General features: G+C 39.0%; 1 protein-coding gene across 2 annotated transcripts; it reads right to left on the bottom strand.

Moving 5' to 3' along the window:
* Positions 1-213: 213 nt before the first annotated feature.
* TXNL1 (thioredoxin like 1) lies at positions 214-26,299 on the bottom strand. 2 transcript variants are annotated; one of them, XM_039544589.1, is made up of 8 exons: positions 26,087-26,296; positions 22,977-23,073; positions 20,547-20,720; positions 16,433-16,555; positions 14,634-14,703; positions 13,892-14,064; positions 8,787-8,891; positions 214-1,947 (listed from the first exon to the last, which is right to left on the bottom strand). In XM_039544589.1, the coding sequence occupies exons 1-8, from the start codon at positions 26,182-26,184 to the stop codon at positions 1,918-1,920; spliced, it is 870 nt and encodes a 289-aa protein (XP_039400523.1). In that variant the 5' UTR covers positions 26,185-26,296; the 3' UTR covers positions 214-1,917. The 2 variants fall into 2 exon arrangements, with proteins under 2 accessions (XP_039400523.1, XP_039400524.1); XM_039544590.1 differs by lacking the exon at positions 214-1,947 and adding an exon at positions 2,198-4,775 and having other exon boundaries at positions 26,087-26,299.
* Positions 26,300-27,970: the final 1,671 nt, after the last annotated feature.

The raw sequence follows: 27,970 nt of genomic DNA on the forward strand, positions 1-27,970 counted from the left end.
GGTGGAAAAGTAATTCTAGTTTATTAATTTAGAATAATCAAATACAGACCAAGTGCAAGGAAATAGCTTTCCTGCATTAAGAAAGCAGTTACTCAAAGCAATAAACATAAGTGAGTTTTCTACCATATATCCTTATATTCATGTTTGTTTCAACATTTAGGATTACTTCAGGACATCTTTTCTCCTAAAGAGTGAAATTATCAGAATTTCAGCTTTGTATTTGATATGCATGATTTTAATAACTCTTTCCATCAACTGAACATGTTACAGTTACCGCTAAACATTTTAGATCTATTTACATTGTATAGATATGGAAAGTATGCACCAAAGTCACAGAAGAGGCAAACAATACAAATCTGACCTTTTACAAAGATGAGAATCACTAGGTTATCAAATTCTCTCAGGTATCAATAGTATGAGGTAAGTAATAGTTAAAATGAGGCACTTTAACAATAACCCAAAAGGTAGTTAGTGTACAAAATTATAAACAGAAACAGTTATTCATATTGCCCTTGATTATATTTAAAAGTGATTTTAAATTCTATATACAGTGTCTCAGATACCTCATATCCCATTTAAGCAAAATATTTAGGAATTACAAAAGAAATCAAGGCATTAATGCCATTAAATATGTGCAATACCAAGGTATGAGTAAAGAGGGGTATGTAGCAATACAGTTTTAAAGAAGTGCCTCATAGAAAGTATAGTTTTCTGCACAATCTCAAACTTTTTCGAAGAAAATCTCTATGCAGAGAAAGTTACCTTGGTATAAATGTGTAAATCTGCCAAGCCAGTACAGAAGAATCCCTACTGTGTTAAAGAAAAGAATGCCAATTAGGAGAGGATTTAATTCTTATTGGGATTTATTGTAATTAGAAATGCAACAAATTTAACTTTACAAAGGAACTAATTATGCCAATTAAAAACCACTTAGTAAAACTTTATAGGAATGTATTTATTAAAATTACTTAGGGCACTTTTCCAAGGAATTTTAGCAAAAAAGGTTTTAAGCAGTTGAGCACAGACACCCCTCCTTTAAGGAATTCAGATTAAGATGCAAGAATGGTATCTGCAATGAGCATTTCTATATCAAGATAGAGAGAAAGAATATAATGCCCAATTAAGTTCAGCAGTAACAAAGGGATCTCATAAACCTACAAGCATCAGCAGTGCCTGGCCATCTCCTGAACTGCATATCCTGTGAGTGTGTGTATCTGGCTAACAAGTTCACAATTTTCCAACTGGAGATGGTATTTTGAAAGACTACCAAGAATTTTCATGGTGCCTAATCTGTAGTGAATTGTCATATCCTACTGTTTGTTTCAACTGATGTGCACCTTGTAACATAAACAAGCAAGTTAAGTTGATGCAACAGTAATTTGAAATATGCTTCCTCACCCTGTATTTTGGGCAGGAAAAGGGAGACTAAGAAAAAATGATTCCCTTTGAGAAATATCCATACTGTATCAATGTTGATCATAAATTAGCACAGGCTTATAAGAAAGTAGCTCTGGATTTTATTTTTAAATGTACTTTCAGAAAACCAAAGATGATTTACTTAAATTTGACATTTTAAACTAATTAAACAAATGCAGGCTACATTAAGTCTTCTGTTTTTAAAGATAAGCCAGTCCAGTTTTGAAATTTAAATGAAACTGTAAAAAAAGCCTTAGTTATTACAATGACAAAATTAAACTTGGCAAAAGTAATGAATTTTATTTACAAATACATGTACCAAGATTACAACAGAAATACTCTAGTGAAACTCCATCTCAACAAAAGCAATGATTTATTGGTAATGGCATTAAATGAAACAAATTGACAGTCTCTGGCTACAGTCAAGCAATTATCCAGGAGCTGTAGATAAAGTGAAGATCCCATCTGATTTCAATAAGGCGATCCAGTGTTTCTTGCATCTTAGTGGCTCTCTCCTTTCTTGCCTACCACCTGATAAAAGAAAAATAGAAAATAATCACTAACAAAAGTTATGCTGGAAAACAAACAGCTCCCCAACCAATTTTTTATAAGCTTCAAACTAAATAAAGTGGCTCCGTTTGCAGTTGTATTAATGGATTTTTCAGCACGCGTTCTAGTGCTGTATGCAGAGGGAGCTGTAAATTCCTGCAGGAATTAAACAGGACATGGGATATATGTGAGGAAATCCCCAACCTCAAGTATTTTTAATCCAGATAGCAAAGAACTCGTTTGTTTGAGACAAGTTAGGAAAAAGCAACAGCCCACATATTTTTATTATTCACAAAACCAAGTTAGGTGTCAAGAATCAGACCTGAACACACAACAAAAATGCAGTGGTAAGACTACCCCAAACCTAGTCTTCTGGGCCCAAATTTCAAGTAGTTGTTGTAGGAGATGAACTAGGTCTATATTAAAGACAGGTTTTTGAGAAATTTTTGCTTTATAATGTAATTCAACACTGAAAACTAACTAAAAGCAGCAGCATTCCACATTTATTGTCAATGACTTCAGTATCAAGTGTGCTCAATGTTAGTGAAAAAATTTTTCTAACTGCCAGCTCTGCAAACTCAGTCTAGAATCAGATTCAAGCTCTGTTCTTCCCTTTCTAGGTATCATCAATAATAAAGGTTTAGAGGGAAGATTTGCCTTCTAACACCAATGCAACCTCATTAGCTTTGAGGTTGCAAAGGTATAACTGATTGGAGCTTAAACAATTCTGCTGCTGCACAAAAAGGAAGAGAATCCAGCTCACTTGGCTAAGATAAGCGCACACAAGATAGATCTGCTGCCTATGTGTAAAATGGTTTTTAAGTCACTTTTCAGAAGAGAACCACACTGAGCTTTTGCCAACCCAGAAGAGTAACTGGTTACAAACTAAACAAATTAAGTGGAAAAAAAAAATCTGTGTTAATTTAATAATCATAGCACAGGTCTGGAGGATAGAAGCTGTTCTAACTTTGATTCTGCCCTTGATTTACCATGTGGCCTTGGGCAAGTCATCCTCAGGTTCTTTATCTGTTTACCCTTCTAAACTTGAGAGCAGTACGTCCTTACCTGCCGGTGTTACCAAGATTATGCTTTGAAGCTGAAGTTATATTTAAATCCTATGTATTTAATAAGACACGTTTACAGCACTATAATACTGGTAATGCTGAAATCTTTGAAAAGTAAAAATCCCTGTATTTTAATAAATTGACTACTGTGGCAAAATGTGTTAATGAGATAGTATGGTTACCTTTGCAGTACATGGCTTCCCAAGGAAGCATGTTCTCACAAAGGTTCATACAGCTCTGTATTTTAGTACTGGCTGAAAAGATGAAGGTTGGTGTACCTGGTTGGAACAGCGCTCATGTTCTGCTGTGACACATGGGAGCTCTGGGTTATTTTTCCCAGTATTTCCTCCCCTGCAAGGTCCACAACAGCTTAAAGGAAATGCCTTTCACCACTCAGCTGCAATTGCTCTGACTAAAAAAACCATGCTGATTGAATTCCCTTGTAAAGGGCTTTGGTATCTATTGGTCATCTCCTCCTCCAAAGAGCTGGTGGCCAGGAGGATGCTCATTGAACTGCAGAGCCTAATGTGTAGGGCCAAGTAAATTCTAGTTGCACAGCAATGTTGAGGTGCCCGTAAAAAAAAAAACAAAAAAAAAAACCATTCATTTGTGTTAAAGTTTGATTAATCAAGTTAAAAAAAATAATTAAACTCAACAAATAAGTAAACAAAATATATATTCTTTGACTGTATCTTAAACCCCAAGCACAACGCCCAGATTTGGATTAAGCAGAAAAACACTAATATATTAAAGATTATTAAGATGTTAGCAGATGTGTAACATCAATCAAGAAATAGAGCTATACCATTCAGAGCTGGGAATTGTCAACTTGCCCATGTGTATTATCTGCAAAAATTAAGCACCAGAATGTATATTTTGTCATTACAGGCCAAAAAGGCTCATTTCCCATCCCTGCCCCAAATGGAGGATGGTTGTAAGAACAGCAGTTTCTTATTTTCTACAAGAAATTCATCTCCATCCCATTACTTACGGGACACTTTATATGGCAGTTGTTTGTAAGATACCATACCATAACTATGAATAGGTACTGCAATTGTGACACAATACAAATCTTTAACATTAGACATTTTGTAAAAATTTAAGTATATAATAATTTCTTGATCTGACTGGCCCAACAATGGAAAGGGAAATTAAATTGGTGTGATTTGCTAAATATCTTTCTACTAAAAAATTATCCAACTAAACTGAATGTTTTGAAACAATAACTGGGGATGAAAAAACCTGAGATTGTCTTCATGACAGATTACACCTTAATCAACCTGTTCTAATGTTATTCCCCATACAATAAATTGTATAAAAGCCAAATTAAAATATTTGCCAAAGTCTCAAACTGCATCTCAAATTGCTTTATAGTATTAAATACAAGATGGACTATAAAAATCACAGAAAACCGGTCTAAATGCGTACTATAACAAATCTACTATCTAGTTTTAATGTTAACAAGCATAAAAATTAAAAAGCAAAGTTGAGAAAGAAAAGATTTTAAAATGGGATTAAAAAAAGATGAGTCGATGAAGCAGAGCGGTACAGGAAAGCTGTTCCAGAGCACAGTAGCTGCAGAGGAGAAGGCTCTTGCACCAGTGGTGAGATTGTGGAAAGGGTGAGAGAGATGCTAGATGAACGGAGGGAGCAGGGAGGGGTGTGGTGCGAGACAAGGTCACTCTTAATATTCATTTTAAAGCATTTTCTTCTGCATTTTTAGTTCTTTGGGGTTGGGAAGTTAAGCTGAAAAAACAAAAACAAAATGTTAGAAAAAAGGAAAAGCAGCCTGGTGTGCAGTTTTAAGAAGAAATGAAAAGCTATGATCATCTGGGGCTTGGGAACCTACTTTTTACATGCACCTACGCCCCGATTCCAAAAAGGAGCAGTAGCTTATAAGGGTTCTAGAATGCAGATATTAATGAGTAATGAATATAAAGTGACATCTATGTTAAAAGCATACTGGGACATGAGTGAAAGATCCTCCTTCCTCTCCCCAAAAAATTCAGACTACAAGTTCACAACAACATTCAACAGGAAGACACCTAGAACTCGGATGCTAACAAATAGGAAATAAAACAAACCCACTTCTTTGACCCATCTCACTTGGTTGGTCTGGCTAGCAGGGTAACCTAGCCTAGCAAAGTCTCTGGAGGGAAACATCTTAAAAGTAATCTGCAACAATAATTTGATATGCACTATAGATATGGTAGCTTTAATGAATACATAGCTTGCACTGGCAGACAGACAAAAACTAGATGTCAAGATACTGATGGTGTTTAGTTCTCAAAACTATCTCACTGTCCCATCTTATTACATTTATAAAGATGGCCATAAAGCAAGCATTTCAAGAAGTATTCTTATTGTGCATTGACTTTCCAGGAAAATACAAGTATTTTATTTACACCCTCCTGCTGTTCATGTCGTCACTTAAGCAGCGCAATAGTCTCTTTTCTCCCTTGTCCCCACATACCTCAATTTAGCACAATCCACTCAAGTTTTCTATCAAAAAAGTTTTAGAGCATTTAACAGTTCCCACTTCTCAGCAGCTAAAAATCAAGTTTCAGAGGAGAGGCAGGAGCTACAGCCTATCAATGTAAGTTTAAAAGTCACTTTGTATTTTGCATCATTTTATTCATTGACCTAACATTAATAGCTAGATCCAGGTGTCTCAGATAACAGGTTAAGTTATCATTGAAAGACCAACCAGCAGCTGCTTATTGTTTTTACTAATTTTCAGTACAAGATTAAACTAACCACAAATTCCACATTTGACATTTTAAGTACTGGATGCTGTGGCCCTTTTCTGTTTACCTTTTTCCCCTTGAGCAGCTGCTCAGTTTAAGCTTAGTTACCTATATAGCACTTCTGATGCTCATAGTACTTTAAAACACAAACTACTGTCTAAATCAGACAAGTTATACAAAAAAAGTGTTACGACAGCAGAAGATTGGGAAAAAGGAAAGCATCTACTGGGAGCACTGATTATAAAGGAACTGTTACAGTTATATTGCAGTTATATCTTTATTTGTATTATAATTACAAGATCACAATGGAGCCTAGTTTGCGCCAAAATTGAGATTAGTGAGCAAAGTTAAAATAGTGAGCTCTCAGGAGTTATACATAGTTACCTGCAGATGAAGAGAAAATGGGTTTTGAAGAGTTTTCCGGTTAACTTTTTATTTAATACCTTTTTTATACACTTGAATATAATGTCGAACACTATATTACCAGAACATTAAGGTTGTACAGCTAAATTGCAAAAAGTCTGGAAACGCAAAAGTTAAAATTCCTATGGGAACCATAACTCTGCCAGACTACACAGCCCACTGTTATGGTAAAATATGTAAATTACATATTCTGGAATTTAAATGGGAAATATTACAGATGAGGTGTATACATATTTAATTTGGTGGCTAAATTTTGTCCTAGGAGTCTTGGACAAATTCATATCTGGTAAAACCAGTCCTGAATTTATCCCTTTAACTTCTGCATATCCTGACTGATTTAACTGTACAACTTTAAATAAAATATTAATTTAACATTAGTTTTCATATTTTTTAAAATGGAGGCTACAGAGGCACAAGTACATTCTTTGCTACAAAAGTGTATATTCCTTTGACTGCAGCACTTATGTGTACACTTCAGGGAGTATGCACTCAGATGCACTGGCGTGTTGTTTACCAGAACTATACAGGTGCTTCCAAGAAGTCCACCAAGAAGCAGTTTTAAGACCTGCTCTCCACAGAGGCAAGGACCGACATCTGGATTCACTCACCCAAACCAGAGCAAAGAAAGCAAGAGATGCCTGGAGAACTGCACCAGTTCTAGGTGCTTGCACAGCTTTATGAAGACACAGTAATTCTGAATTGAATGCGAGAGCCAATGAGTGCATTTAAAAAAAAAAAACCACACTAATGGGAAGATGACAGATGGCCATAGCAGAGTGTCCAGACAGAGGCAGCAGTTTGGGACAGCTGTGTGCTGTATCATGAACTGTGCAGCTTAAAAATTAGTGAGGTTTTCCACTGTCTGGGCTCAGTGCTATATTGAAGTGTTTTAAATTTTTTCCTAAACTTAGCAAGCATGCACCTCATTGAGCGTTACTTATATAACAAGCCTGAAATCCAGTTATTAGTGAATATAATAGTGTTCCAAAATTTTTAAAATGCAGAAAGTCTTTCACCTTCAACTCTAAATTTTCCTCAAACAGTTAAAAATGGAATGGAGACCAATCTGTCAGTGTGAAAAATGAATTTTTCAGATTATGAAGCAGTGAAGATGAAAAACTATTTCACTGACTTAATAGCAATGATTACTCTAGAATGCTGTAAAATTAATACAAAACAAAATAGTAAAAGTCTTTTTTAAAAAAGCAGAGCATAAACAGATGTCTTTTGGCTACTCATTGTAATTGGGTGCTAAGAGACTTATCTACACATTTCTTCTGGTTTTGAGCCAACTGAAAACACTATTAAACAATTCTAAATCAGTAATCCAATCACTTTTTAGCACATTTAAACACAGACTTCTCAGTCATTGTCTTTTCAAGTTTGAGTGTATTGAATCAAGTGTTAAAACTGTACAGTTTTGCAGAATTACATCTAATGGATATAAATTTATCTGTAAATCCTTACAATACTAAAGGTTATAAAGGCTTCCAGATAATTAATGTTTTGGCAAATACTATTGGTGTAAAGAATCAAGTTTTGTTTACCACTGCGGTGAAGTTCTCTTAAAGGCTGTGGTAATACTAGTTATCTGCACCAGTATGGGACTAGTTACATTGAATTGATTGGCTCAAACACATTTTAATTGGCCAGTATTAAATGGAGTTCGATTCGGAATAGTAACACCACCCCCTCAAACAACATAAACTATGTCGGCGACAGAAGCTATCCTGCCAACATAGTGCTGTCCACATCGGCGCTTATGTCAGTAGAACTCATGCTGCTCGGAGGGGTGCGTGTGTGGAGTGGTGGTTTATTCACCCTCCTGAGCAACATAAGTTCTGCCGACATAAGCTGTAGTGTAGACGTAGTGTTAGAGTTGGCTACCCACGGAGTACTCCATTTCCTTTAAACCCTTAAAACACCCACTTTCAGTCCCACCCAGGGTGGTCCAAAAGCAGCTTCAAAGGAATAGCCAGACAAACATTTATTAGGAATAAACAGCCCTTAAATGATATTGGAACAAATTAAAGTTAGAGTTATGAAATTGTATAAAGATAAATACACCGTACATTATTGAAGAAGCAGCCTTATAACCAAGTATTTCCAAATCTCTCTAGTCTATTTAAAATTGCCTCCTGAACAAAATCTTCAGGCATAAATTTATTTTGGTTTACTTATGCTTTCTTATTTTCCAATCTGTGCAATGGCTTTTCTACAAACTGCCCACCTGTAGGGCACAGGAATATTCAGAGACATGAACATTGCAACTATTACTTATAATCTTTAAGGGTCATTGTTTATCCCACATTGAACCCCTAAGCTGTTATTCCAAAATGCCTTTCACCTTGAAAGAAAGATTCTCAGGCATGTTACACATCACAGACAAAGTTGCACCAAAGCCAAAATTTCCAAAGTTTCAAAGGCACATATGTTGCACTGAGAGGAATAAGAGGTATCCTAACACAAAATGAACAATTATAGAAAGAATTCACTTAGTTGAGAATGAAACTACCAATCCAGTAACATACACTTGTTTTAAAAATGTAATTAAACATCCATATGCATGTTCTGGAATCCAACTTACTCGCTTGAAGTCATTCATGTTTGTTGCTTGGACTGGAGTTCCAATAAATGTAAAATATGTAATTCTAGTCGTCTCTTCATCACCATGATTGGACTGGACAAATAACTAAAAAAAGTAAGATAGTTCATATGTATTAATTCTAACTTTGTTTAATATACATGGTGTAGTTACAGCAGTTTGGCTAACACTACAATCCTTCCCTTAAATGATGTATTACACTGGTTAGTTTCTAAAATTTTTAGAAAAAAGTGGGGGCAGACAATCCAACAGCTTCAGAAGTATACCCCAAAAATATTACTTTGTGGGAAGTACTATAAAAGTATAAATAACTACAGAGTTCTTTAAATAGAGGCCACTCTCCTTATTAAATCTCTCTGCTCACCTCCGTAAAAACGACTACCAATCAAGCATGCAGCAAAGTAGAATCTAGGTTTCTCCAACTTTCAGGTCTGTGGTTAAATCAGAAGTAGTAAGCAAGCAAGCAGCTTTTAAATCTGAGGTATCAAAGGAACCGTAGGTGTACAGTTAATTTACCTACTTTCAGATTATATTAAACTGCTGTTTAACCATTTTCTATATTTATTGAAATCATCATTACTTCTTCATAGCAAATTGTATTATTACGTTTTTTCAATATGAAGATGTGTTAGAATTCAACAGGAGCTCAGTAGGGATAACTTACATGGCTCCATAAATGCTGCCCCGTATTCTCTATCACTTTCTCTCCTTAAAAAGTATGAATTGGTAATAAATCTATAAAACCAAAATATGTTTTCAAATTTGGTTTAAACTGGCTTTGTCACAAAAACCAATACATACTATAAAATGGACAAATGAAAAAAATCAATTATCTCAGGAAAGGGAAGTGGTCAGGAAGTGGGACCAGCAGACACAGTGGGGGAGTGCAAGGAAGAGATCCTGTGGGTCTCCTGCACCCTTACAGCAAAGCAGCAACAAGAGCCCTCTCTACCCCCAGGAGGAGGGAGAGCAGCAAAGATTACGGGGGCTACTATGGGCCCTGTGCATCATGCCACAAGGAGCAGCATTAGTTGCCCTTTTTAAAACAAATATAAATAAATATAAATCTTCCAATGACAGTGAGTTGAAATGTTTTTCCTAGAAGGGCTGGGGAGCATGAAGAGAGGGAATTTGTGATAAATAAAGGGCTGTGAAGGAACATGCTTGCCTGAGGCACAGGAGGGGATTGTTTTCCCAGGGGAAGTCAGAAGAAGTTATACTGTAACTTTTGACAAATTGGATATTTGTCTGTCTTTTTTGCAAGCATCTTGGAGCATAGACTCTCTGCTAGTACAGTGCCTAGCACAATGGGGTCCCAATCCTGGCTGGGGCCTTTAGGTTTTCCCCAATAAAATACTATTACACGGGGGGGAAGATGTTCACTGTGGCAATGACATCGTAATATCTTAGCACCCAGTCCTCGAAACTCTTGGGCACATGCTTACCATTATGAAAGCGAGTAGTTCTACAGAAGTCAATCTAACTGTTCGCATATTTAAAGTGAAGCATGCGTCTTTGCAGGACTGGGGACTTTATTTGCATTCATCATTTCCTGATGATGCATCCGCTACCTGAATCAAATTTTGGTCAATTTTTCTCTGAAGTACAAGTCTTCACGTAACAGTTGAAACCAGCACTTCAGAGAGCAACACTGGATCAGGCACCTTTTTGGTGCCAAGACCTCTGTCCCTCTATGTCTAGGAGCTACTTACCTGCATCATGCCCCCACTATGAAACCCACAGGAAGTTTTTTAAATTAGTTATATTATATTGTTCAGTTAACAATTAAATGTAGATTCCACAGTTAACAGGATGTTGTTCATATATGGTTTAATAAGATAAGTTTACAAATGCATACAAGATTTTCACACCTAAGAACCCATGAGCCTGCAGGAGACTATTGGGAATTAACAAGCAGCAGATAGGAGAAAAAACTTGAAACTGACCACAGTGCAGACAAAGAACCATTACTATATGGATATCAGTCTGTACTAAATGCTAAGTTGGTACAACATGCACATTTCATTTTAAGACTGTCCATATAACCTGTCCGTGCAAATGCTATGATCTTGTCAAGTAGTGATTCACGTGTTATACTGTGAGCTTCTGTGACTACTTGATATGATTCAATCTGGCTATTGTGGCTTTGTTGGGAAGCATTACATTCCAGCTAGTTGTCAGAGCATATCCGTGACCAACCTCTGTTGAAAAAAAAGGATGTGGCCTGCAGTTCATTTAGGTAATACGTAATAATTGGAGATATACCAATCTCCTAGAACTGGAAGGGACCTTGAAAGGTCATCAAGTCCTGCCCCCTGCCTTCACTAACAGGACCAATTTTTGCCCCAGATCCCTAAGTGGCCCCCTCAAGGATTGAGCTCACAACCCTGGGTTTAGCAGGCCAATGCTCAAACCACTGAGCTATCCCTCCCACCCCAAAGTAGTACATAAGTAGTGGTCTGGAGAGCAGACAATTCCACAATCACAAGGACAACTTTGGCTAAAAACCCAACCCTATTCAATGGCTAAGTGAAGGCAGCAATTTGGGGGGGGAAAGTTATGCATAATAAATGGAAAAGAGGGGAAATAGACAATATAAATTAGTAAATTATGAGGTGCAGAAAATTGATAAGGGAAGGCACATGAGAAAAAAAAAAATCAATGCCTGACAAAGATAAGTTCAATAAAGAGTAATCTCCCCCAACCTCCTGGCTGAGGTGGAGCTCAACTCCACTGATGTTAATTTAATAAATTTTGGAATACCAGGGAAAATCCAGAAGTCTGAAAAATTGCTAATGTTGTGCCAATATTCAAAAAAAGGCAAGCAGGATGACCTGGATAACTATAGGCAGATAGTTGACATCAACCCAACGCAAGATAAAGGAATCACTGCTATAGGATTCAATTAATATAGAATAGCAATATAACTAATGCCAGTCAACATGGTTTTATGAAAAATAGGTAATTTCAAACAAACCCGATTTCATTTTTTGACAAGATAAGTTTGGTTGAAAGGCAGCTGCATAGATGTAATACACTTAGGACTTTCGTAAAGCATTTGACTTAATATCACACAACATTGTAATTAAAAATCAGCACTATACTGTACCAAACCACAGGTTATATGGATTAAAACTGGCAAATGATGATATCTCAAGAAGTAGTTGTCAATGGGGGTGTTTCTATCGGTGTTCTACAGGATCTGTATTAGGCCCAATGCTATTCAACATCATCACCAATGATCTAGAAATAAATATGGAGTATCTGCTGATAAAGTTGGGGATGACACAAAGATTAGTGGAGTGATAAATAATGATAGGACTGTCATACATCTGGATTTGGTAAACCAGGCCCATTCAAAACAGTGAGTTTTAACATAGACAGATGCAAAGTTACACATGTAGGAACAAGGAATGCAGGCTGTACCTACAAAATGGAGGACTGTACCCTGGAAAACAGTGACTGAAAAGGATTTAGGAGTCACAGTGGACAAGCAACTCAACATAAGCTCCCAGTGTGATGATGTGGCAAAAAGGGCTGATGCAATCCTTTGATGTATGAACAGTGGCGTGGTGAATAGAAAGGTAATTTTACCTCTGTATACAACATTGATACTCGAATACTGCATCTAGTTTGATGTCCACATTTTGAAGAGGATGTGGGGAAGGTACCGAAAAGAGCCACAAAAATTATGAGGGTTAGAGAAAATGCACTAAAAGTGAAAGACAAAGATCCCAAGCTATTCAGTTTATCAAAAAGATTCAGAAATTATCTGATTAAAGTATGTAAGAACCTTCTCAGGAATAAAATGCTAGGTACTAGAGGGCTGTTTAATTTAGCAGCCAACAGCAAAACAAGAACTGATGCCTGGAAGTTGAAGCTAGACAAATTCACATTTTAAAAAAAGGGGCTTTATTTCTAAACAGAGAGTGAATAACCATCAGGAACAAACTACTAAAGGAAGTACCCAAATGCCCTTCTGGAAGATGTGCTTTATACAAACAAGTTATTGAGTTCAGTACGGTGATAACCCAGAGAAATGTAATGCCTTGTGACATACACAACGTGATTCAGCCGAAGAAAGGTGAACACACCCCAGAATATTAGCAGCAGTGTTGTATGTAAGACAAGGGACATAACTGTTCCACTCTACAGAGCACCGGTGAGGCCTGCATTAGAATACTGTGTCCAGTTCTGGATGCCACACTTTAGTACATGTATAAATTGGAGAGAGTACAGAGGAGAGCAATTAAAATAATAAAAAAGGTTTAGAAAACCTGACCTATGAGGAAAGGTTAAAAAACTGAGCATGTGTAGTCTTAATCTGCAACATGGGAGACAGAGAAAGTTTTTCTTAATATCTAACTTAACTATAAGGGTAGTTAAACACCAGAGTGGGCTTCCAAAGGAGGTTCTGGAATCCCCATCATTAGGTTTTTAAGAACAGACTGGACAAACACCTTGCGGAGACAGTCTAGGTTTACTTGGTCCTACCTCAGCACAGGGGACTGGACTCGATGACTTTAAGGTCCCATACAGAATTATCAAAATCTAGGGCTGGAAGTCCAACTGGATGTCTTATAGTCCCTTTCTTGCCTTAAATTCATAGAATACTAAATTCATAGAATTTAAGGCAAGAAAGGGACTATAAGACATCCAGTTGGACTTACAGAATTATCAAAATCTAGGGCTGGATGGGACCTTAAAGTCATCGGGGGGAGGGATAGCTCAGTGGTTTGAGCATTGGCCTGCTAAACTCAGGGTTGTGAGTTCAATCCTTGAGGAGGCCACTTAGGGATCTGGGGCAAAAAATTGGTCCTGCTAGTGAAGGCAGGGGGCTGGACTCAATGACCTTTCAAGGTCCCTTCCAGTTCTAGGAGATTGGTATATCTCCAATTATTACCTATTACCTATGTTTGGCATAAGTGTGTAGTCACTCTGAAATGATAACACTGTTACAAGAAAACCTGGCTAAGCTTTGAAACCTTTGTCACCTCAATTATTTTGTCCCAGGGTATTTTAAAGTAGACTTCCAAACTTCATATAGCTACATTTGCATGAAGCTTGGAAGAGAAAGCTTTACTTACAGTTACGCTGTTAACATTCTGAAATTTTACATAGCGAAGCTGGACAATACCATCTTCTTTTATATCATCCAGCGTTAGTTCCAAGGCTTGGGTTGGTTCACTTCTTTCTGCCTCTTCAAAGTCCATAGATCGGGGAAGGTTGATGAAGATTTTTATATACTTGGGACCTTGACCTGTGTTAAAAACAAATTAGCAATTTTAAGTAACTGAACCACATTTTAAAGTATAAAATTCCAAACACATCTTTAGGACAGTTTGTTATATAAACACCTAGTGATAATTAAATATTTTAGTTTTGAAACATAAAAATGTGGTTTCTGTACTTATATCTTGCATAGATTCAGAAATTTGTACTTGCACCTTACTCTAATGTATTGTCAATATAAATATCTGTGCCATATCAAAAATAAAAAATAGGGATAGCATGAGATTACATTAAAAAATTTTAAACAAAACAAGTCTATTGTATGGATTCTTTCCCTCCCCCCTAATTTTAATGAAGCTGCTACAGGACTTCCAGAGAGCAATACGACCCATACTGTCCTCTTGCCATGAATACAACATGAATGCTAATAGTTATAACGATACTGCTCAGAAAACAGGACATGCGGCTATTAGATTCAGGATGCTAAAATAAGAGTCTAGTTAAACCTGGGAGAACACTTAAGCCTTTAAAAATGGTGTAAGCAGAACTTATTAGGAACAATTTGATGGAATGAAGAAACAGATGCATTTTACTCACCATTATCTGGCCCTTGAAGTTTCATGGAATAAAGCTTGACAGGTTGATTAAAAGCTACAGTAATAAGGAGCTGTAGAGAAAAAGTTTGTGATAAAGTATTTTTGAATGCAGAAGATTTTGAAATGCAGAAAAAATATTTAAACTAGAAAAATAAGTCAAAACTCTGTTTAGTTCAGGAAAAGTAGCTGTGATTGCCAGGATGTGATTAATATTCTCAGTCTTTTTATGCAGGTATTATTAGAGAATAGGGAATATCCTCTTACACTGTTTGTAAGAAGGGTCATTTTAATGATAGCCATTCTACTAGAACCCTGAACCAAGTATCTCAGAGATTTTGGCCAACACTTTTGAAAATGGGTACCTAAAGTTAAGAGTCCTAACCCAAAAATCTTGGGTAAGATTTTGAAAAGAAACTAGTAATTTTGGGTGCCTCAATTTTTGGATGCTTCATCTGAGATGCCTTAATGAGGCCCAATTTTCAAGACTGTGGAGTATCCAACGGTTTCCAAACATCTGAATACGAGTTTAAGAGCTTAACTTTAGATACCCATTTTCAAAATATCTCACCCAAATCCCTGAAAGACTCCACAAATTTAGAAATCTGTTTAATATCAAAACATTTATGAAGCATCAAGAGCCGTGTTTTATGTAAAGGAAAAAACATTTAAAAGCTATGTGAGATAACTTTAAAATCAGTGAAAACCGTATTCTTCCCCAAGTCAATTCTCCACTGTTTAAAATAAACCCTTGAGCTTTCAATTAATATCTAGTAACAGGTTTACTGCATTCATCATCAAGTGCAGGGGTAGGCAAATGATGGCCTGTCAGAACTTTTAATTTGGCCCCTGAGCTCCTGCCGGAGAGTGGGGTTGGGGGCTTGCCCCTCTCCTGCGCGCCTGCCGGAGAGCGGGGTCAGGGGCTTGCCGTGCAGCTCCCAGAAGCGGTGACATGTCCCCGCTCCAGCTCCTACGTGTAGGGACAGCCAGGGGCTCTGCACACCATCCCCACAGCTCCCATTGGCCAGGAACTGTGACCAATAGGAGCTGCATGGGCAGTGCCCGCAAATGGGGCAGCGCACAGAACCGCCTGGCTGCGCCTCTGTGTAGGAGCTGTAGGGGGGACATGCCGCTGCTTCCTGTAACTGCCTGAGGTAAGCGTCACCCGGAGCCTGCAAACCTGAGCCCACACCTCAACCCCCTGCCCTAGCCCTGATCCCCCTCCCACTCTCTGAACCCCTTGGTCCCAGCCTGGAGCACCCTCCTACACCTCAAACCCCTCATCTCCACCCCAGAGCCTGCACCTGAAGCCAGAGCCCTCAACCCCACTCTGCCCCAGCCCCCTGCCCTGATCCCCCCTGCCCGCTGAACCCTTCGGTCCCAGCCCAGAGCAGTCTCCTGCACCCCAAATCCCTCATTCCCAGCCCCACCCCAGAGCCCGCTTCCCCAGCTGGAGCCCTCACCCATCCCCAGCCCCCAATTTCGTGAGCATTCATGGTCCACCATACAATTTCTATACCCAGATGGGGTCTTCAGGCCAAAAAGTTTGCCCACCCCGATCACGTGTATAGTTTATTATTGTAGGCTTGCTGCTGGTAAGTACTGTGTTGTTTGGCGTTTGGTTAGCCAGAAAGAGAAAGATAGAAAGAGCTATTAGTCTCCAGACACAAGTTATTTCTCCTGCTTTTTAATCCCAAGACTACTGTAAACATATAAAAATTAGATAACTGTATTAGACCAATACAATGAAAAAAACTGCCCTTTAAACTTATATTCAGCCTCTGAAACAAACTGAAATTATACCTGCTCGTCACAGTCAGATTCCAGGTAGGTAGAGTCTTTACGTAAACAGTTATCGAATCCATGTTCATCACTTTCATTAAGACATTCACAGCCAGCTTTATTAATAAATGGCATTAAATCCATCTGAAAAAGAAAGAGCCAACAGTATTGCTTGCTGGGTGCTTGAAAATCTTCCATCTACTAATTTAAAAGGATTAGTCAATATGTGGATGAGTGAAACTCCTCATTGTAGATAGGAGATAAAATAATAAAAAACTGGTCAGACGACTTAATTAGGAACACAAAACATTCAAGCATTCATCTTACATTTTAGTTAAACTCCCCCACCCTTTCCAAATTTTATAATCACATATTCCCTGGAATGCAAATTCACAGAAGTCCACAGCAAGAGAGACCAATAATAAAGTGAATTATCTGAGGCTGTATTTTGGTTTAAGCACAAAAACTATATCCTAAAAGAATATTCATAATGCATTTGCAAAACAGGCATAAAGACTGAAGCTTTAACCAAGTCCAAAAGTAAGCCTACTCAAAGATGAATTGTGTACAGTTAATGGAACAGCTTAGAATGCTATCACTGTAGATGTTACAAGACTCCACCTGCAGAGATAATCTTGTTACCTCTCACATGTAGTGCTGAAAAAAGAAGCTGCTAGTTTATAAAAGGCTTTGATGATGAGATTGCACTCATTTCTAACAAGTTTTAGTATTTAATTAAGATTGTTTCATCAGGCATTAAGAATTCCCCAGCCCTTTTCCTTGTGCCTACTAGCTTTCAGTACAGCAAATAGCAGCAAATGCTTGATTCATTGAAGAGTAGATTTCTTCATGGTTGAACTTTTTCTTATGAAGTATCCAACTAAGGGTATTTGCATCATGAAAGAAAAACATGGAAATAACACCAACTATATACCAATAGAATACAAAATCTAGATCAAGATATGCTCAAGATAATATCTTGGGGTAGGGGAAAACCACCACTTTTTTCTCTGAAAAGAAAAGAGTCTATTGTGCCTTCAAGAAGGCTTAAGTTCTGATATGGACCACTAAAAAGCTGTGACATCACTGTGTAATGCAGTGAAGTACACAGCTAATAACTCAATGGAATTCTTTACTAGGTTTGCACACTCGAATTTTCAAACTTGTTTAAAAAAATATTCCACCCCACGAAGAGGCAAAAAAAAAATTACCAAGGACAAGGTATATGCTCAGTTTATAGCTTTAATATTCAGTTGTTTTCCAACTCTTGTTATGAAAAATGAGGTGGCCAGAATTCTATCCTCTCCTCAGCTGGGAAGGTGGATTTCATGCTTTCCTTACTCAAAATCTTTTGAGCCTTCTGTTTAAAAAGCTTTCCAGACAATTATCACCTTTATGTAGAGGCTGAACTTAGAAAAAAATCTGTTCATTTTATGAAGTTACCCAAGTTTCAAAAAAGCAGATGCATACCTACTTTGTGCTCATGTGACTTAAATTACTTCTAATGTGTTTTGGGCTGTGAAGCTAAAAAACAGCCTTTTGCCTCTTTGTATTACAATGTTGCCATGCTGAATGTTACATTAGTGTAAGTATTTACATTCACAACTAGACACAACACTAACGCTGATACCATAGTGCGTAATTGAACTGTTGCAAATTCAAGTGGCCTGTATTCCTACTGTTTATTTACATAAGAACGATTCAACAGGAAGAGTATGTCATTTGTATTTGTATGGTAGATGTCTCTATTTAGCTATGAATTTGAAGTACTTAACATCCAAAGAGAAGCGTTTTTACATTTAACAATTTTAGGTTTCACAACTACTATTCGGAGTTAAGTTTAATGTATTATATTTCCTAATACTTAATATGAACCTTCATACTACTGCAGTGAAGCTATCATGTTATTGAATCTATTTGCGGTTTTAGTGTTTCTGAAATATAATACCAGGTATTCAATCAAAAGTGTTTTTATATTGCTGCCAGAACAATAAACCATCCCTTTTTAAGCAGAAACATTATACCAAATATTGCTCAGAGAATGCCACCTCAGATGACAGCTCTATCAGAGTGTTTTGTCACATTAAGTTTCTCATTTACATGTGTTTGTTGGTACAGCTGTCAGACATGCTTAAGATTTGCAGAGCACAGTTGCCTTAGGGTAACATGAAAACAAGCAGAACAGCACTTTCAGGAAATGATTTTTTTCCTTAAGTATTTCAAACCATATTACTCTTTAGCATCATAGTTTGGCAACAGTGACTCAAAACTCCAAGTATCCAGCTAAAAGGTTTGATTTGTCTGAAAATTAATGGAATTACCACAAAAAAATATTTAGAAACAGTGTTTCCCAAGTGTTTGGATAAAACAAATTAATTTTATTGTAAAAAAAAGGACACTTGTCAGGTTATTTAGGCCCAACACAGCTATTATGACACTATGGCTTTATAAAAAAGCAGCAATGTTTCCACAAACTTTCAAATTCCAGTTCAGTTTCTGTTGAATTAGATATTCCCATGCAGCTTTTGCAATTCAAGCATTTCAGTGAAGTGCTAACAAGAACCAGACAACTTCTGGTTTTCACTGATCAAGCAGAAATATTAGAGGAAATCAGCCTAAAATAATATTTTTAAACTTTACCAGTTTGTTTTTTTTAAATTTTGTGCATTAACATGCAAGAGAAAAAGGGTAAAGAGAGTCAATTTTTCATATGATATTAGTTTTAAAATATGGGCTTCCCTCCAAATCTTAGTACATGAAGTTAAAATGCTGTCTACTCCTGCCCTCTCATTAGTTGCTGTGTGACGAAGTGTTGGAAAACAACCATTAGGAATAAAGGTAGTTCAAGGAGATATTTTAATAACACACACTTACTAACAGAGATAAGTGAGGAGAAATTAAAAAACAACAAAAAAAAACATTCAAGCAGAACACTTTCTAAATCAAGCTTCACCACATTTTCTGTAAGGCATGAGAAGTTCTAACAAGCCAAGGAAAAATGTTAGCTCTTTTTCATACTTACTCTTTCCATTTTAAAGTTACTATGTTTTCTATATGTATGTATGCAGTTTAAATTTAAATTTTCAAGGTGTCTATATGACATATTTCTCTAAACATTCCCCCCCCCAGAATGAATTTACCTTAATTTCTTGAATATTTATGCCTCAAGCAAAAAGTTTTATGTATCCTGTGACTATGCTATGCCACAATTTTCTGCAACAGACTAAAAACTAGTGTTTAATTTTAAAGATATAATCTGTAGCTTTTAGAAAATTCATAAAAGATTATGCACAAATCACTCCATAGAAAAGGATGAGAGAGAAGTGAAACAAATTCAGGTTACCTAGAACTGTACTTGCCCATTCCTATTCTGCTGTGATACTGTAACCCACACAGAACTCTTTTTTAGACCTTTTTTTGTACAACCCCGAAACAAGAGCTACTTTATATCGCTCTGTTATGCGGTGAGGGAGGAATCAGGTAAACGGAGTTTGGCAGTATGGTCCAGTTTTGCAAATATTCTTAGAAACTATTAATGAACAAACTATGATAAGCCACCAGACCACTCCATCCAATAAGCAGCTTCCAACAAGATTCTGGGGTAGCTGCATGAAAAGATTAAAAAATTAAGAAACAGTTACAAGAAAAGGAAGATACTGAAGAGGTAGCAAAGAGGACTCACTAAGGAACAGTCCAAAAAAACCTTTAAGGCTTTAGCAGTTACAGAAATAACTGTCACTTTCTAGGAGAGAGATCGTCACTTTCTAAAAACGTACAGGGAAACAGACAGATGTCTGGTAGAAGCAAAGAGATAGTAAATATCTACAGCAAAATTTTCCAACATCAAACCCAATGTTCCAGACCTAGAGGAATATTTTGGATGAGGAGATTTTTAGTTACACCATTTTCAAACATTACTATAATATATTACTATGCACAACTCACTCTTTAAAAGTTTGCTTGGAAAAGGAAAAGTTAAAAGGCAGGTGATATTTCAAAAAAGCTTAAGACACTTAAGTTTCTGCCTAAACTTACTCTGATCTAACTAAAGTGGGTATGTTTAGAAAACAGGACAACACTGACATAACTTGCAATAATTTACTTTTAAAAAAGTCTTAAAGTAAGGGATGCATACATATCCTTTCGGAATATCTGTGTCCTCATTACTTCCAGGATCGTTCTCTAGATGCTGTTTAATTTTTTCTTCTAATCCTACAGCATCGGCTCCTTGATACTGGTCAATTCGCACTTTGTTTCGGAAAAACAAAAATGTTGGTGTTGCTGATATATTATTGGTTGCAGCTGTTCCCTAGAACGCACAAATTGATCATTAGTGTTGTGTAATAAAATGTTAGATGCAAACATTTCTAAACTTTAAAAAGTATTGTGCTACAAGAATTAGATTAATATGGAGTATTAGCAATCATGATCATTTGCATCTTGGCACATCTAGAAAACCAGTTTAGATTGTAATTAACTGTTGCTGTGGAATAGCCCTAGAACTAAAGGCCATTCACTCTGGGATAAGGTAAATTGGTAACTCTGAAAACTCTGCACCTTCCCCTACTAACACATATCAGGATTAAAGCCATGATTGCAGACTGACAGACATGGTTGCTAATAAAATGAAGAACAATGTATAGCAACCTCATTTGTTCCCTTCCCCATGATTGCCCTTAACCAGACATTTTATATTTTTAAAATACAGTACACATACACTAAATCGGGGTCGGCAACCTTTCAGAAGTGGTGTGCCGAGTCTTCATTTATTCACTCTAATTTAAGGTTTTGCGTGCCAGTAATACATTTTAACATTTTTAGAAGGTCCCTTTCTATAAGTATATAATATCTAACTAAACTATTGTTGTATGTAAAGTAAATAAGGTTTTTAAAATGTTTAAGAAGCTTCATTTAAAATTAAATTAAAATGCAGAGCCCCCTGGACTGGTCACCAGGACCCAGGCAGTGAGAGTGCCTCTGAAAATCAGCTTGCGTGCCGCCTTCGGCGCATGTGCCATAGGTTGCCTACCCCTGTACTAAATATTGATTAGGACATTCAGTTGTACCACTGCTGCCTGCAGCATTACAAAAGGATTTTCATTTTGTTATCCGCCTATGTTTCTAATCTCTTCAAATGCCTTTGTATTAATTATCTATCCTGACTGGTTCTCATAATCTATTACAATTCAGTGTCATCTGCAAGTTCTGTTAATGTTGTCTATTCCTCTTTTTCCACTAATGAAAGACAGACTCCTGGTCATTTTAAAGATACTTCCTAGCCTCTCTATGTTGATGTTAATCATTTAACCATTTTGTTCAGCCAGTGACAGTATTGCTCTACTCCCAACCCCACTGGAAATAAGTTTTAGTAACATTTCAGAGGTCACTAATAAATGCTTAACTAAAATCTGGTATGGTATCTGATGCATTCCCAACACTTATTTATTTGTTGTTTTTTTTTAATTCGGAAATATATGCAGACTTGTTTGGTAAGATTTATTCTTCATAATTCATGTTACTATTGCTAAATATCTACAAAATCATGTGCAATTCCTGCTGGACACTCCCCCCAACCAGGTACACTAGTTAGGAATTTCAGGGTAGTAATGACTAGGATTATTTTATTTTTGAATTAAACAAATGCAGTAATTTCTCTGTCTTATTGGTACCACCCCAATACTCCAAGAATTTTCTAATATAACTGTCAGCGGTACAGCAAGTTTATTAGTTAATTGCCATAGTGCCCTAAGATGCATAGTTTGGACCAGATGACATGTTTATTCATGGTTTCCAGATATATTATCCATTCTTTTATGAAGAGCAGCTTATAAGGCAGGGGTAGGCAAACTTTTCGGCCCAAGGGCCACATCTGGGAATAGAAATTGTATGGCAGGCTATGAATGCTCACAAAATTGGGGTTGGTGTGCAGGAGGGAGTTAGGCCAGAAATGAGGAGCTCAGAGTGTGGGGAAGGGGCTCCGGGCTGGGGCATCATGAGGGCTCTGGCTGGGGGTACAGGCTGTGGGCTGGGGATGAGGAGTTTGGGGTGTAGGAGGGTACTCTGGGCTGGGACCGAGGGGTTCTGAGGGCAGGAGGGGGATCAGGGCTGGGGCAGAGGGTTGGGGCGATGCTCAGGGTTGCAGGCTCTGGGTAGTGCTTACCTCAAGTGGCTCCTGGAAGCAGTGGCATGTCCCTTCTCCAGCTCCAGCATGTGGCGCGGCCAGGCGGCTCCACATGCTGCCCCCTCTGCTGGCACCGCCTCTGCAGCTCCCACTGGCTGCAGTTCCCGGACAATTGTAGCTGTGGGGGTGGCACTTGGGGCATGGGCAGCGTACAGAGCGGCATGACTTAGCTGCCCCATGTGTAGGAGCCCACGGGGAGCCATGCTGCTGCTTCCAGAAGCAATGTGGAGCAGCCCCCAACCCTGCTCCCCAGCTGGAGTGCCGGAGCAGGGGCAAGCTGCGGGAGCTCAAGGGCTGGATCCGGCCAGCAGGTCATAGTTTGCCCACCCGTTATAAGGTCTTTTACTTCCCAATGGTCAAAATGTATTTTTGTATACTACTCACCTGGCACTGATGTACATCCACTTCCAAAAAAGTTGCCTGGGGATATTTATTACTCAAAGCATTGAAAGCTGGGGCTATCCTCAAACAAGGACCACATCTGTTAAGGAAAATGTAAGGAAGATGTAAGCTTGTACAGTTTTTGCAACTGGGGCTATATTTTGCCCCTAGATACAATATCCAATCTCTACTGAAGTCAGTGGGAGTTGTGTATGCATTTGGCCCTTACAGATGTAAGTTTCAAAACACCTTTCATAGGTGGTTGGCAAACCTGGTTAGATATTTGTAAATGACACAGTGAGAAATATAAATAATGTGTCCTGCTTCCCCACTTACACTGTTCTGATTTCACAGTGATAAGCTTCATCTGTTAGCTCTAAACTTTATACTTTAGGTTTAGCTTAGTGAGCGTTACCACATATCACTATCAAGGGAGATCATACCAGGTCAAAAGGAACCCGTCCACTTTGGCCAGAGTTCTTTGCTGCTCTGAAAGAGAACTGAACTACACTCAGTGGAAACACAAAAATCAATAGCTCAGACTAACTCTACTTAGTATTTTAATAAATATACTGAATTTTCACTTTATTAACTGTAGTTATATAATTAATGCCTTTTTCCATAGCAGTTGGTGTGTCTAAAATTCCATGTTCTCTGCTAAAGGTTTCTCATAAGTGACATTAGCTTCTACTATAGCATTCACTCAGCCATGAATGCGATATAGTTCATCTTCACTTTTCTCCTGCATTCAGCATGAGAAGTCACTGATCCCCAGCAGCAGTGTCTGCAGGAAGGCACATCTTTAGAAATGTCATAAGGTTACTCAGGGTCAAATCTTCAAAGTATTTAGGTTCCTAAATTCTACTGAAATCAATGGAAGTTGGAAGCCTAAATACCTCTGATCATGTTTACCTATGCTACTGCTCTCCTAACTAGAGCTCGTTAACTCAGCTCTCTTTTTGATTGTAACCTCTTAATAGTTGCTACCCCAAAAACATTATTTATTATAGTAAGGAAGTAGTACAACTGTAGTTAAGAATAAGACTAGTTTACTTAAAATCCCAATCACTATAATATCTAGGAAGTATCAAAGTATAAATAGACTAATAAGAATTGAGGGGAGTAGAGGAAACCCCCTTAAAGTAACTTTTCTGGCAGACAACTTATGCCCTGTTGTCTCCTATCACTTGTAGGACCTTTCATCTATCCTCCCCCACCTCTCACCTTATAATTTCTTTTCAGCTGCTCTACAACATGATTTAATAGCAAAGTTATACTTTTTTATGGTTGCCTGTAACTGGCTCTTGATCCATGCTTTACTATAGCAGAAGCACTTTGAAGTTAATGAGTCTACAATACTTCTGCTGTTCTTGCCAGTTGTAAGACATTCAGCTACAAACACAGTAGTAGATCAAAATATTAAAACATGCCTATTTTAGGACAAAGAAGTCTGAGTCACAATTTCATTAAAACTTGGTCATGTCAGTCAAGTTTAACAGAATTCTTCTATGCAGGTAAGAAAATGCATTATTTGTTATAAGAGTGCTAACAGTTATAGTATTTTACTTGCTCATAAGACCCATTTACTTGCCTTGAGCAAGTGGAAGAGTAGGATTCTGCAAGGCTACAATAAGATACAGCGAAGTTTCTATAAAGCATTCGAGATTAGAGTAATATAATAAAAACTGAGGAAGATTTAAATTCTGCTTAGATTTTCATCTCTTTGGGACAGGGACTACCTTTGTTCTGTTTGTACAGCACCTAGCACAATGGTGTCCAGGTCCATGACTGAGGCTCCTAGGATCTACAATGTTAATAATTAAGATTACAGGACTTCAGTACCAAAACCAGAGTACCCACAAATATGCAGATCCAAACTGCAAAATGGGCTCGAAGAATTACAACAGCAGACTGATTTCAGTGAGATTGGATTCAATACAATAAAGCAGAAACACAGGCCCTCCTCCCACCTCTGAGACCATATATAATTAATATGCAACCCACTGTTATGTAAAATGCTACATGCAAAATGGGCTTGTTTTCTGGTTCAAATGCTAAATATAGTCTTCAATTTAGAATACTGTTGTTTCATTAATTAAGCATGCTGTTTAAAACTCAAAAACTTTAAATAATTTTGTATTGACACACTGCAATCAGAACAGGTATTAATAAAACAAAGATTAATACCTGCTTCCCTAATCCTTTCCACAGGAGTAGAGTATTTTTGTCAACAGCGAAGATGATGCAGCATTCTGACAGCTAACTAAAAAGTTGTTTAAGTTAAAACAACATCTGATATTTTTAATTTTAATTACTGTCAGATTGCCAAGGCCAGACTATTTTCAAAGTTAAAATGCAAAGGTACAGTAAGCATTTGCTAAACCTAAATGATCACTAAAATTAGACATGCCTGAGCCACCTACCACAGTCTACTGAAGTTAAATTAGCTAAAATCAAAGGGATAGTCACCCTTTCCATGGAAGAGTATCTTTTACACATTCGGGTTTTTAAACAAACACAGGGGAGTCACCTCGACCTATTTGAGCCGGGGACAGTCTGCGTGGACATTAGCAGCAAATGATCAGCCTGTGTCCCACTAAACGCACACACCAAAATATCTCCTTCACACTCAGGAGAGATCACAAACTCTGCCCTTAAACCGCTCCCCCGTAAGGGAATCTGACACCCGCCACAAAGTTTGGTGCAGGACTGTGATTCAGGCTACAGTCTCCCCCACTCCACACGCTCCCCTAGGCCGTGGAGCTACGAGTGACAGGAGGAGCCCCTTACACAACCCATGGCACCCCGGGCAAGAGACCCAGCCGGACCCCTCACTCCTAGGAGACAGGAGGGGAAGCGAAGTTAGCACATCGCCTCCCCGCACAGGGCAGAGGTGCGGTGGGGCGGCGAGGAGGCAGAGCAGGGTGTACGAGACGGGACGCCCGGGGCCTGGCGCGAGGGGTGCCTGAAACAGGCAGAGACCAGGGCCCGCGGGGGAGCAGCGTCCCAGGGCCCAGGGGCGGCGCGTCTCTCTCCGCAGGGTGCCGATGAGGGGGCAGCCGGGCCCCGGCCGCAGGGAGAGGCTCGGGGCGCCCGGGTCTCCGCTCACTCACCCCCGCATGGTGAACTTGACCACGGCGAGCCGGGAGCCGGCGGCGCTGAGCTCAGGCTGGAACTCGGTGTCGTTCGCGATTACCTTCACCCCGACCATCCTGGCCGGGGGTCCCCGCCACAAGCGGAGGCAGCGAGCCGCAGGCGCCTTCGCTTATCTGCAAAGTCACCGCGGGAAAGGGCTGCGCCCAGCATGCACCGCACCCGCGCAGGCGCAGCCAGGCCCTCTCACGCGGCTTACTTCCGGGGGGCGGGGTCGACCGAGCATGACGCCACGCACGCCCCCCGCGGCCATCTTGCTGTCGGGCGGATAACGCCGGGGGTGAAATTTAGCAGCCATTTTGAATGAGGGACTGGGGCAGCCCTCTAGTGGCGTCCTACCACCAGCAGCCATCTTGGGTTGGGGCGGGGAGCAGCCCTGGGCGGGTGTTGACCCCCAGCGCATCTCCGGGATCCCACATGAAGCCGGAAGGATTGAGGCGGGAGGGGAAAACCAATGACCTGGCTTGAATTTTATAATCTGAATCCCTTCTCGGTGTCGTGAGCCCAGATCCGTAGTGCGAGTCAGCTACGCACGAGCTACTGGAGCCAAGGCAGCGCCTGAGCTCTCGTCTCGACTGAGCCTGCCCAGTCTGAAGTGCTGCGGGTTAGGAGGTGCCTTGACTCTCACCAGCTGTCTTTCTATGGAGGGCTCCTAATAATAATACTTAGCGCTGATGTAGCACTTCCTAGTCATGTGTTTCTCGGTGTCAAGCATTTTCATCCCCATTTTTCAAACGAGGCCCCTAACCCCTAGTTATGTGGCTTGACAATGGTCAGGTGGAAAGTTACAAGCACAAAAAGAACTCAGGTTTACTGCTTCACAGGTCTGTGGCCTCTCTGCTCCACCACACTGTCTCTTGCTGTAAAAAAACCAGGGGTTCTCAAAACAGGTTGTCATGACCCCTCAGCCCGTCACGAGGTTATTATGTGAGGGTCAGAGCTGTCAGCCTCCACCCCAAACCCACTTTTCCTTCAACATTTATAATAGTGTTAAATATTTAAAAAATGTGTTTTTAATTTATGGGGGAAGGGTGGCGTGTTGCACTCAGTCTTGTTGTGTGAAAGAGGTTACCAATACAAAAGTTTGAGAGCCATTGTCTTAAATACTATGGAGACAAGCACCTTTACAATGTGATAGCACTAAAATAGAAGTGGTGACAACTCTGAAGCAAAGTTGTGATTTGTAAATCTGTTATTAAGAAAATGATAAAGTATTGGAAAGGAAGAAGTTGATTAGTGAAGCTGGAAATTTACCACCTTCTTGCAATGGTGTCCTTTAGTAATTTGTTAGCCAGGATCATAGAATATTGGGGTTGGAAGGGACCTTAGGAGATCATCTAGGTCAACCTACTGCTCAAAGCTAACTGGACCACTATCTAATTCCCCTGGGCTGCTTCCAAATGTAGTTCCTGCTGCTGTGGTCTGGGCATCTCTGCTGTCTCTGGGTTCCCCAGTCTGTGCTTTCCCTGGCGACTACAGACTCTATAGGGCCTCTGTGGGTATCCTGGTGTCTGCCTGGGATGCGGCGTCTCTGCCTCCCATAGTCTCGAGCTTTGGCTGATCCTTGGCTGGAGCCAGCGGCATATGTCCTTCCTCCCTGGCGGTCAGCAGCAGCTGAGCAGAACTGCTCCCTTTTATATTAGTGCATTTGGAGTATGCCCAGTAAAGTTGAGGGGGCATGGTTTCCTCAGCCCACAATGTAGGGTTAACCCTTCCCTGTCCAGTGCAGGTGAGTGTGCCCCATTACAGTGCCTCATAGCCAAGTTCAGTATGATTCTGTAGTGAGAGCACCCATTTTACCAGATTGAGTTTCTCACATGCAGCCAGGCCTAAAATTGGTGTCA

This window comes from Mauremys reevesii, linkage group 6 (genome assembly GCF_016161935.1).
Source record: "Mauremys reevesii isolate NIE-2019 linkage group 6, ASM1616193v1, whole genome shotgun sequence".
Lineage (NCBI taxonomy): Eukaryota > Metazoa > Chordata > Testudines > Geoemydidae > Mauremys > Mauremys reevesii.

Excerpts from the sequence above, each read along its gene's own strand:
- TXNL1 (XM_039544589.1), bottom strand. The coding sequence starts at position 26,184 with ATGGTCGGGGTGAAGGTAATCGCGAACGACACCGAGTTCCAGCCTGAG. Across the intron at positions 14,704-16,432 it reads AATCTGACTGTGACGAGCAG|CTCCTTATTACTGTAGCTTT; the intron begins GTATAATTTCAG and ends TTTTCTCTACAG. Across the intron at positions 14,065-14,633 it reads ACTTCAAGGGCCAGATAATG|GTCAAGGTCCCAAGTATATA; the intron begins GTGAGTAAAATG and ends TTTTTAACACAG.